The 13,070-nt window shown below is 44.5% G+C and overlaps 1 protein-coding gene across 1 annotated transcript in view; it reads left to right on the forward strand.

Moving 5' to 3' along the window:
* SNX5 (sorting nexin 5) overlaps positions 1–13,070 on the forward strand; it is a 99,450-nt gene that overhangs the window by 71,437 nt on the left and 14,943 nt on the right. Inside the window, exons 7-8 of the mRNA XM_077282833.1 lie at positions 8,350–8,455; positions 12,202–12,277. Of these exons, the coding sequence (XP_077138948.1) occupies positions 8,350–8,455; positions 12,202–12,277 (182 nt within the window). The remainder of the gene's footprint in view (positions 1–8,349; positions 8,456–12,201; positions 12,278–13,070) is intronic.

A 13,070-nucleotide genomic window follows, 5' to 3' on the forward strand; every position in this document is an offset into this window, starting at 1 on the left:
AGACATTTTCACCGTCGCAAAATTTGATGCACCTCCACTCCAGTCCCCACCTGGTGTACTTTTAAGCGTGACATTATTTTGCCACAATTTTTGCACCATTTTGTGAAACATGAGACTAAAAAGTTCAAGGCAGAAAAAAAGACAAAGAATTTCCGCTAAAAACATCAGCTAATATCACAAGACAAAAAAGGAAAGTGACTTAAAGGGAACCACTCACCCCCCAGGGCCTATTAAGGTAAAAGAGCCACCTTCAGAAGCACTAAGGCTGCATTCTGTGAAGGTGGCTCTTATGTTTTTTTATCCCTATTACTGCAGTCATAATGACTTTTATAACTTTGGCGCCATACCTGTAGTCCAGGGTGTACGTTTTCTCCCCCTGACTAAAGCGCCTCGCATCCGTCCATCATGCCCCATTGACCACCGGGCCCCGCCTCCTCTGTGTCTCCTCACGTCACTGGCGCCTGCGCTGTGCAATCATTTTTCGGGCATGCGCCGTACGCGCTGCTCTGGGACTTAATCAACTGATGTATGGAGATCGCGCCTGCGTGTTGCGGAGGCCCCAGATCCCGCCCCGCAGTGTGTTATGATTTATTCACACTTCGGGGCTGGGATTACCAGCCCCGCAGGAGGGAGATGGGGACAGTTCAGGGCAGCGCGTACGACGCATGCCCGAAAAATGATTGCACTGCGCAGGCGCCGGTGACGTTAGGAGACCCAGAGGAGGCGAGGCCCAATGGCCAAAGGGGGATGATGGACAGATGCGAGGCGCTTGAGTCAGGGGGAGAAAACGTACCCCCCGGAATCAATACAGGTAGGGCGCCAAATTTATAAAGTCCCATTATTTCTGCGGTAATAGGGATAAAAAACATAAGAGCCACCTTCACAGAATGCAGCCTTAGTGCTGCTGAAGGTGGCTCTTTTACCTTAATAGGCCCTGGGGGGTGAGAGGTTCCCTTTAAACAAAATAACACATGATGAGCCAGACCTTGCCTTTACAGTACAGATTTATGGAGAGTCAGAATGAAGCGACTTCTATCTCACGCAAGGACAGCTGGTGCGAGACGGCAAGTCAGAATAGAAGTCATGTGACACAGAAGAGAGCTAGTGTGGCCCCACAACCCGAGGAAGACGGCGATTGGTGAGTATATTGCTGTATTTGTGCTAGATTAGACACACATATACACAGGTCTAGCTAATATAATTTTTGGGAGTGCTTCTTTCATTCGCATAGCCCATCTATTCCAAAGTCCTGGACATACCCACAACACATGCAATAATTTTCCGATATGTTGGGGTTTCATTCCAGAGGATATGCCCTAAATGTTTAAAGGTGTTTGCCACGTTCACAGGTTGTGTGTGACATTACAGCTCAGCCTAAAGCTCTTAAAGAGTAAATAAAATTTAATTTCCTTTTTAATAATTTTGTCCAGCATGGAAACATATGAAAATTTGTATATTTCACTTTATTGGTGTATTTGTCTTATTTTCTGGAAAAAAAAATCATGTACGTGGTTCCTAACAGTTTCCCAAACCAGTGATAAACCTATGTAATATAAGGGGTGTGTGTGTGCCAGGGTTGTGTAAAAAAAATAAATAAATACAAAAATCATAATCTCTGATGATCTCTCTGAGCACCATCAAATCCATTATCACCAAGTGGCGAGAACATGGTAACACAACAAACCTGCCAAGAGTGGGCCACCCACCAAAACTCTCATCTCGAGCAAGGAGGGCATTAATCAGAGAGGCAACACAGAGACCAAAGGTAACCCTGAAGGAGCTGCAGAGTTCCCAAGCAGAGACTGGAGTATCTGTCCATACGACCACAAGAAGCCTTACACTCCGTAGAGTTGGTCTTTATGGAAGAGTGGGCAGAAAAAAAGCCTTTACTTGCACACAGAAATTACAAGGCTCATTTTCAGTTTGCCAAAGACATGTGGGAGACTCCCTAAATGTATGGAGGAATGTGCTGTGGTCAGATGAGACCAAAGTTAAACATTTAGGCCATCAAGGTAAATTCTATGTCTGGTGCCCAACCAACACAGCTCATCACCCCAAGAACACCATCCTCTCAGTGAAACTGCTGTGGGGATATTTTTCAGCAGCAGGGACAGGGAAAATGGTCCGAGTCGAGGGGAAGATGGATGGTGCAAGATACAGGGATATTCTTGAGCAAAACCTGTTTGTCTGCTCATTGATTTGAGACTGGGACGGAGGTTCACCCAAAATGACCCAAACCATACTGCTAAAGCATCAAGTGGTTTAAGGGGAAACGTGTAAATGTTTTGGAGAGGCCAAGTCACAGCCCAGACCTTAATCCAATTGTGAATGTGTCATCAGACTTGAAGATTGCTGCTCACCAGAGGAAAACATCTAACTTGAAGGTGTTGGAGCAGTCTTGCCTTGAGGAATGGGCAAAAATCCCAGTGTCAAGATGTGGGAAAGCTCATAGAGACTTATCGAAAGTGAGTTGCAGCTGTAATTGCCGCAAAAGGAGGCTCTACAATGTACTGACTTTAGTGAGGCAGAAAAGGCAAAATTTATCCGCACTGCTGAAACACCTGTGGCTAACACACCTGACCGTGTCAGGGGAAATCTGAATGATCCGTCCCCAGGATCTCGGGTGCCAACCCAATGCAGTCAACAACATGGGTAAAGTCTGTATCAATAGAAATATGGGTGGATTGTACCTTAATGTTGTTTGTCTATTTGGTAAGCAGGAGGTTCTTTGTTTCTTTTCTATTGAAGTGATGTCAGGAATGTGGAGGCTCTGTACCGACACCTGTATATGAGCCTCGTCATTTCCCCTCCTCTTTAGGATCCGTAGAAGCACATACAGCGCAAAACCGCCATCATCCGGCAAGCTCCACACAGGACTCTCCTGCCTCCGCTATTTTGTGCATCTTAAATAAAAGCACTTTTAATGCGACGGTGAGAGCCACCCTTATTTCTATTGATACTGACTTTAGGGAGGTGAACAGTTATGCACACTGAAGTTATTGTTTATTTTGTCCTATTTTTTGTTTGCTTCACAATAAAAAGAAAACTGACATTCCAGGTTGTGAGGCAGCAGAACACGAAAACGTCCAAGGAGGGGGAAGGGTGGTTGTTTAAAGGGAACTTGTCACCCCCAAAATGGAAAATGAGCTAAGCCCACCGGCATCAGGGGCTTATCTACAGCATTCTGGAATGCTGTAGATAAGCCCCCGATGTAACCTGAAAGATGAGAAAAAGAGGTTAGATTATACTCACCCAGGGGCGGTCCCGCTGCGGTCCAGTCCGATGGGCATTACAGAATGCTGTAGATAAGCCCCTGATGCCGGCGGGCTTAGCTCACCTTCCATTTTGGGGATGACAGGTTCCCTTTAATACTTTCGCAAGCGTGTGTGTGGATAGATAGATGGATAAATATAGACACACAACATAAATTAGGTATCAATGGGGGAGACTGTTTCTGGAAGTAAATCCAGTCCTTTCATTGCATTCTACTGCACATGGGGCAGTGAGAGTTGGTCTAGGCTGCTGTAGGAGCTTGTCCTGATAAGGCCAGAGTCACACCAGCTAATCACATCTCATTTGAGATACTAATGACCCTCGGCTCCTGTTCTGCTGGGAGCGAGTGTCAGTGCTCTGTGCTCCGATCATCTCATGTCAGAGCACAGATGCGGAGGAGACAGAGAAATTAATTTCTCCATCTCCTCAGCTGCCAGCTTCGGCAGGAACAGCACTGCACTCATGTGATTTCCGAGAGCAGTGTGATGTTGCACATGCACCTATAGACTTATTTGGGTGCGTGCGATTTTGATTTGGCATGCAATTTTTTGTTGTTGTTGTTTTCCTGTCCGATCGGAGCAGGTAAAAAAAACCCGCCATTGAGAACAGAAGCACAGGATTAAATTGGTACGAATGCAATCCGATTAGTCTGATTTAATCACAAATGGGAGCGACCCCTAAGCAGAACACTGAGAGGGGGACGCAGTTGCTGAACCTTTCACTGCCAGCGTCTGTTCTCCAAATGAGTGTATTCTAATGTGAATGCAGCTAGAGGCAGATAAATAGATTGCGGAACAGCAGGAAAAGCCATTTACATGATTTTTTTTTTGGATTGAAGACAAATCCCTGAATAAAAGGATTTGCAAAGTTCCATAACTTTCCATGCTGGACAAAATAAAAATGGAAAAAAACAGGATTTTTGGTTGCTTACCGTAAAATCTGCTTCTCGGAGCCTCCATTGGGGGACACAGGAACCATGTGGATATGCACCGCGGATATCACATGGTTCCTGTGTCCCCCAATGAGAGGCGATAGAGGAAGTTTAGTTATACTTTAAGTGGCACCGAGCTGTGCTTCCCGCTGCAGCCGATGCATTTGTGTGGTGCTGTTTTTAAAAAAGATTGATCATGTTCTTCCAGTCCTGGGCTCCCTTTTAATGCTATGTTTTTGTTCAATAAAATGGAGAGGTTAATGGTTATTTGATGGTCTGGTAAATGGACAGAGTATGTCCCACTTACTTATTTTATTCTACTTATATAGAGCTATTATTTCCACAGCACTTTACTGACATTATCATCACTGTCCCCATTGGGGCTCACAATTTAAATTCCCCATCAATATGTCTTTGGAGTTTGGGAGGAAGCCCACACAAATACGGGGAGAACATGCAAACTCCTTGCAGATGAGTTTGGGTTTGAACCCAGGACCCCAGTGCTGCAAACCTACAGTGCTAACCACTGAGCCACCGTACTGCCCACTTGTGTGATAATCTGTATCTGTAGTATAGCGTTGAGTGCAGGGACTCAGGGAATTGTGCAGCTGCCATTGAACAGACCGAGTGGTCTTTGTGTATGATAAATATATTTATACTAGATGGTAGCCCGATTCTAACGCATCGGGTATTCTAGAATATGTATGTAGTTTATTTATGAAGATTTTAGAATAATACATTGAATACACAGGATTCGGCCGGCCGCGACCAATTAGCGAAGCGTGGTTCAAATCCCTCCCCAATTCGCAGCCGGACTGCGCCTGTCGCTGATTGTTCGCGGCCGGCCATGTAGTATATAACAGCCCACGTAGTAAATAGCACAGCCACGTAGTATATTGCACAGCCATGTAGTATATAGCACAGCCCACAGAGTATATAGCACAGCCACGTAGTATATAACAGCCCACATAGCATATAACACAGCCACGTAGTATATAACAGCCCACATAGTGTATAACACAGCCCACGTAGTGTATAACACAGGCCCACGTAGTGTATAACACAGGCCCACGTAGTAAATAACACAGGCCCACGTAGTGTATAACACAGGCCCACGTAGTGTATAACACAGGCCCAGTAGTGTGTAGCACAGGCCACGTAGTGTGTAGCACAGGCCACGTAGTGTATAGCACAGGCCACGTAGTACATTGCACAGCCCACGTAGTACATTGCACAGCCCACGTAGTACATTGCACAGCCCACGTAGTACATTGCACAGCCCACACAGTATATTGCACAGCCCACGCAGTATATTGCACAGCCCACGCAGTATATTGCACAGCCCACGCAGTATATTGCACAGCCCACGCAGTATATTGCACAGCCCACGCAGTATATTGCACAGCCCACGCAGTATATTGCACAGCCACCGCAGTATATTGCACAGCCCACGCAGTATATTGCACAGCCCACGCAGTATATTGCACAGCCCACGCAGTATATTGCACAGCCCACGCAGTACATTGCACAGCCCGCGCAGTACATTGCACAGCCCACGCAGTACATTGCACAGCCCACGCAGTACATTGCACAGCCCACGCAGTACATTGCACAGCCCACGCAGTACATTGCACAGCCCACGCAGTACATTGCACAGCCCACGCAGTACATTGCACAGCCCACGCAGTACATTGCACAGCCCACGCAGTACATCAATGGAAAAGAGGAAAAAGAAGCCACTAAAAAATCTGCACACCACCAATTGAACTTATCAAAAAAAGGAACAACTTTATTGGTAACAAGTGTTAAAACCAATGAAAAACAATACACAGACAAACTCCCCCATGAGGCCTGTTCAAAGACAATTATTGCATAAATAGCATAAATAACATACATGGTGCTGCACACAATAACTAATCCTAAAATGACACACAGCTGGAACCAATAAAGGTGCATATATGCTAATACCACAAATACGCAAATGCTCATATATGAGAGAAATGTACTTATACCTAATAAAGGGAGGAAGACAGGGGTCTGATCCCTCATACACCTCTAATATGCAGACATAGGTCCCAAATGTAACAGAGCATGAATCCTAATGCATAATAAGAAAGTATAGCAAACGCTATCCATGACCAAGGGCCAAAGTCAAGGAGACCCTGCTAGAAACATCCCCCCAGCAGTGTGCAAGCCGCTACCCAATAATCACCTAAAATAATGAGGGTAACCCAGCGACCAATGTGCAGAACAAGGCCAGATGGTGGTTTGGGATCTCCCACCATCTGGCCTTGGTCATGGATAGCTTTTGCTATACTTTCTTATTATGCATTAGGATTCATGCTCTGTTACATTTGGGACCTATGTCTGCATATTAGAGGTGTATGAGGGATCAGACCCCTGTCTTCCTCCCTTTATTAGGTATAAGTACATTTCTCTCCTATATGAGCATTTGCGTATTTGTGGTATTAGCATATATGCACCTTTATTGGTTCCAGCTGTGTGTTATTTTAGGATTAGTTATTGTGTGCAGCACCATGTATGTTATTTATGCAATAATTGTCTTTGAACAGGCCTCATGGGGGACTTTGTGTATTGTTTTTAATTGGTTTTAACACTTTTGTTACCAATAAAGTTGTTCCTTTTTTTGATAAGTTCAATTGGTGGTGTGCAGATTTTTTAGTGGCTTCTTTTTCCTCTTTTCCATTGATATCGTTATCAGCCACTTTCTTGCACCCCCTTCGTCTTTGTTTGGATCAGTTTGTTTATATATTGTAGTGCGCCAGCTATATTGTCGTATTTAATTGCCCACGTAGTATACAGCACAGCCTACGTAGTACATTGCACAGCCCACGCAGTACATTGCACAGCCCACGCAGTACATTGCACAGCCCACGCAGTACATTGCACAGCCCACGCAGTACATTGCACAGCCCACGCAGTACATTGCACAGCCCACGCAGTATATAACAGCCCACGTATTATATTGCACAGCCCACGTATTATATTGCACAGCCCACGTATTATATTGCACAGCCCACGTATTATATTGCACAGCCCACGTATTATATTGCACAGCCCACGTATTATATTGCACAGCCCACGTATTATATTGCACAGCCCACGTATTATATTGCACAGCCCACGTATTATATTGCACAGCCCACGTATTATATTGCACAGCCCACGTATTATATTGCACAGCCCACGTATTATATTGCACAGCCCACGTATTATATTGCACAGCCCACGTATTATATTGCACAGCCCACGTAGTATATTGCACAGCCCACGTAGTACATTAAACAGCCCACGTAGTGTATAGCACAGCCCACGTAGTGTATAGCACAGCCCACGTAGTGTATAGCACAGCCCACGTATTATATTGCACAGCCCACGTATTATATTGCACAGCCCACGTATTATATCGCAATGTGGGCATCATATCCCTGTTAAATAAAAAAGAATTAAAATAAAAAGTTATATACTCACTCACCTTTCGTTGGCCCCGGATCCAAGCGAAGCGGTTACCGACGCTCCTCGCACGCTCCGGTCCCAAGAGTGCATTGCGGTCTCGCGAGATGATGACGTAGCGGCCTCGCGAGACCGCAATGCATGGAGCGGTCACCGGAGCGTCGCGAGGAGGAGCGGGGAAGGCCTGTTCCTGATCCGGGGGCCGACGGACGGTGAGTATATAACGATATTTTATTTTTTTTTATTATTTTTAACATTAGATCTTTTAACTATTGATGCCGCGTAGGCAGCATCAATAGTAAAAAGTTGGTCACACAGGGTTAATAGCAGCAGTAACGGAGTGCATTACACCGCGGCGTAACGCGGTCCGTTACCGCTGCCATTAACCCTGTGTGAGCGCTGACTGGAGGGGATTATGGAGCAGGCACTGACTGCGGGGAGGAAGGAGCGGCCATTTTGTCGCCGGACTGTGGCCGTCGCTGATTGGTCGTGGCCGTTTTGCCGCGACCATTCAGCGACTTGGATTTCCATGACAGACAGAGTCCACGACCAATGAATATCCGTGACAGACAGACAGACAGACAGAAAGACGGAAGTGACCCTTAGACAATTATATAGTAGATTCCATAGCCTCTAATCTGACCCAAATCTGACCATATTTATACTTGTAGGAGATTGATGAATTCTTCGATCAAGAAAAAACGTTTCTTGTCAGTTATCACACTAGGATCAAGGACGCCTGTGCAAAATCTGACAAAATGACCCGATCTCATAAAAGTAAGTATTTTGCTCCCATATTTTTTACTTCTCTTTCTCTCTCCCCACACATGCACATGAATTTTCCGAAGAGCATGTATGTGCACAAAGCTATTCATCAGGATGTACTGACAGCAATAGATGCTTCGTTGTTGGCGGAGTTTCATTGTAAAATCGGGTTGGATTTTACTTGTATCATTTATCTCAGAAAACGACAGAAGAGCAGCTCAGTGGCCAAGTTTGCAACATAGGAAAAGCCCTCGCTGATATTACCCTTTTCAAAGAAATAAAATCTACCGTATTTTTCTGACTATAACACGCACCTAGGTTTTAGAGGAGTAAAAATAGAAAAAAGATGGAAGCAAAAAATGTGGTCAATTCTGTACGAACATCCCCATCCTGATATCTATCTATCTATCTATCTATCTATCTATCTATCTATCTATCTATCTATCTATCTATCTATCTATCTATCTATCTATCTATCTCCAGTCAAGGTATGCATGGTCCCTCCCCCCATCCCCATCCTGATATCTCTCTCTGTCTCTCCCCCTCTCTCCCCAATCAAGGTATACATGGTCCCCATCCTGGTATGCATGGCTCCTCATCCCTATTCTGGTATGCATGCCCCCCTCATCTCTGTCCTGGTATGCATGGCCCTCTCATCCCCATCCTGGTATGCATGGCCCCATTATCCCTATCCTGGTATGCATGCCCCCCTCATCCCTGTCCTGGTATGCATGCCCCCCTCATCCCTATTCTGGTATGCATGGCCCCATTATCCCTATCCTGGTATGCATGCCCCCCTCATCCCTGTCCTGGTATGCATGCCCCCCTCATCCCTGTCCTGGTATGCATGGCCCTGTTATCCCTATCCTTATATGCATGGCCCCCTCATCCCTAGCCTGGTATACATGGCCTCCTCATCCCTATCCTGGTATGCATGGCCCCCATCAGAAAAACATAAAAATCCCATAATCGGTTCTACTTACCTTCCCTGTGCTCCTTTGCAGCGTCCTGTTCTGATGCCAGCAGCTGATTTATGCTTGTAAACAGCACATGGCAGTAATGTCATGCGCTGCTTACAAGCAGAGGACAGCTGCCGAAATACTCACTGCTCCCAACGCCGGGACTGTGGGCGTGGAGAGCAGTGATTATTCGTTGATATTTAATGGTGACACAGTCACTTCAGTCGCTGTCTTCCTGCAGCACTGGGCTCTGAAGTGTGTCCACTACTAAAGGGAATGAATATTCTCTGCTCTCCACTCCCATGGACATAGAGAGCAGTGAATATTCATTCTCTTCAACCACTTTTCAACATTGAACGTAATAATACGCCCACGCCGGACTCCCTCCCTTTGATGTGGGCTCAGGCACTGAGCCCACATCTTTCTCGGGACATGTCAGCTGTTTTGAACAGCTGACATGTGCCTCTAACAGCCGCGGGTGGAATTGTGATCCACCCCTGGCTGTCAACCCGTTAAACGCCGCTGTCAGTCTGACAGCGGCATTTTACTTGCACTTCTAGGAAGCGCTCTGGAAATCTCGCCCATCGGTGACCCTGTCACGGGATGTGGGGTCACTAATGGGTTGGCATGACAACCAGAGGTCTCCAGCAGACCTCTATGGTAGTCATAGCCGGATTGCTATGAGCGCCACCTGGTGGTCGGCGCTCATTGCAAGTGAGCATTTCAGCTACATACAGGCAATGTGATCATCGCTTGTATGTAGCACAGCCGATCGGACAAGTGCAGCTTCTAGTCTCCCATGGAGATTATTGAAGCATGCAAAAAGTAAAAAGAAAAAAAATGTTTTTAAAGATATTAAAAATTTTTTTAAAAATATATAAAAGTTCAAATCACCCCCCTTTCACCCCATTCAAAATACAATTTAAAAAATCAAGCATACACATATTTGGTATTTCCGCTTTCAGAATTGCCCGATCTATCAATATAAAAAAAAAATTAACCTAATTGCTAAACGGTGTAACGAGAAAAAGTCAAAATGCCAGAATTACATTTTCTTTGGTCACCACTACATTGCAATAAAATGCAAGAACGGGCGATCAAAAGATCATATCTACCAAAATGGTATCAATAAAAATGTCAGCCTGGCATGCACTCACCCAGCCCCAAATCACGAAAAGTGGACACGCTACAGGTCTCGGAAAAATGGCACTATTTTTATTTTTATTTTGTTACCAAAGTTTGGATTTTTTTCACCACTTAAATAAAAAGAACCTAGACATGTTTGGTGTCTATGAACTCATATTGACATGGAGAATCATAATGGCAGTTTTAGCATTTAGTGAACATTGCAAAAAAAGTGCAATTCCACAGTTTTTTTTTTTTTTTTTTTTACTATTTTACCACACTTGGAATTCTTTTTCCCGATATATAACATATGTTAAAGCCAATGGTGTTGTTCAAAAGTACAACTTGTCCCGCAAAAACAAGCTCTCGCATGGCAGTCTTGACAGAAAAATAGAAAAGTTATGGCTCTGGGAAGAAGGGGAGCAAAAAACAAAAACGGAAAATGGCCCAGGGATTAAGCCAGCGGCTGGTGCTACTGTGCCCGCTATTAAAGATCAATGAGTATTCACTGCTCTCCATGCCCATGGGACTGGAGAGAAGTGGATATTCATTCACTTAAGTAGTGTGCACACCTCAGAGCCAAGCGCTGCAGGAAGCCAGTGGCTGCTGCCTAGCAGCGTGCCCGCTATTAGAGAGAAATTAATATTCACTGCTCTACACTCCTATGGGTATGGAGAGCAGTGAATATTAATTTCTCTTTAGCAGTGGGGACAGGAGTCAGCCGCAGCAGCCGGCTCCTGCCTCTTTTAACCTGCTGCTGCTGCTGCTCCCCCATCCACAGCAGGTACATCTGGAGTATAAGATTCACCCCCCATTTTCCTCCAAATTTTTGGAGGAAAAAGTGGGTCTTTTAGTCTAAAAAAATAACCTGTTCCCAACATCGGCCGTACATGACCGCACCATTGCCAGCAGATGAGCGTGTTGCACAGCCAGCATCTGTCCGTAATAGCAGTGAGTGGAGATGCGCTGTGCTTGCTGGTATTAACCTCTTACATGCTGCTGTCAATTTGAGATAACGCCATTAAAGGTGCATGGTCCAGAGAAGCATGATCATGGGGTGTCAAGAAGTTGCCATGGCAGCCAGGGGCCTAACCTGTGGCTGGCCTTGATATGAAATTGTGAATTTCTGTATATACTGTGATATTGCAGTATGTTGTGCATGTGTCCGATCACAAGTTGAAATTCCCTAAGAGACTTAAAAAAACAAAATAAACAACAAAACATTAAAAAGAAAATCAAATGCCAAAATTGCAGGGAAAACTTGCTGCAACTCTGCAAAAATTAAATAAAAAAAAATGCATAAGAAGTGATCAAAATGTCCTATCTACCCCAAAAATTGTATTAAAGATGTCAGCATGCCTAGGAAAAAACAAGCCCCCACACAGCCCAGTCAACGGTAAAATAATAATGTTATGGGTCTCGGAAAACGGCAACGCAAAACAAAGAAAATGTAGGTGTGTTAATTTTTATTTTTCGTAATTATTATTTTTTTTAGTTATTGATTAAATCCATCTAATAAAGGTTTTGTGTTTAATAAGGGTCTTAATTTTTGTCATATGTCCAAATGTTACAATAACTTGCCGTAGACATGTCCTGGGAGGAGGTCTCCTAGGGACGTGAAGGCCTTTGTGTTGCTGCATAGTGTACAATCAGTGTTTCCTATGTTCTTTGCAGATGTGTCTGACGATTACATTCATATTTCTGCTGCTCTGGTCTCTTTAGCTGATGAGGAGAACACTCCTGTTAGAAAGTAAGTGTTACTATCAGATGTGGGTGGGAAAAGAATTTGGAGTAGGAAGTCATTCTGATGACTTCCCTTTTGTTGAGTAAACACATTCCAGATAGCAGAGGCCTCATAACGTCTCCCAGTGCTCTCTACAACATGTGCGTGGTGACCGGAGGAAACCTTCCTCTCCGCAGTGGCACACCACAAGAGGGCGACTGCTCTTTAGATTTGTTTTATGATGATTTTTCCAGCCTTATCTTACTCATGTGACAAACTGCAAAAATGGGATTCATCCCTCTAATTGGATAGTGGGCAGAGACCTGCAAAATTTTTAAATGTAGTCCTCAAGCCATACTTGTGGCTGTGTAGGTATATATTACGGATGCTGCTCATCCAGGAATTGAGAGCCGTACCTCGAAATAATTGTGCATATTTTTTGAGCAGCACTGATGTTGAAGGTGTATTCCCATCTTCAAAATCCTATCCCAATATTTAGTAGGTGCGATTTAATAATATTAGAGAATTCCTCCAATAAGAAATGTTGTATAGTTCTTCTGATTCACTATGTCGCTTTCCCCATGTGAAGAGCATTGAAGTAGCTTAGGTATCCATAATTATGACCACCCTTATAGTGACAATTGGCTAGACAGATTTTAGTGGTCTTAACCATGGACACCTAAGCTACTGCAGAGCCCTACATGAGATAAAAAAACACCGCAAATCTTGTTTGAGAGGGTGACATTTGGAGGGGGGATTAAAGAGGGACTGGGTCCCTTTCATGGTCGAGTTGTTGTTTTGTACTGTTGTATTAAACAAA

The sequence above is a fragment of the Ranitomeya variabilis genome, chromosome 2 (assembly GCF_051348905.1).
Source record: "Ranitomeya variabilis isolate aRanVar5 chromosome 2, aRanVar5.hap1, whole genome shotgun sequence".
NCBI lineage: Eukaryota > Metazoa > Chordata > Amphibia > Anura > Dendrobatidae > Ranitomeya > Ranitomeya variabilis.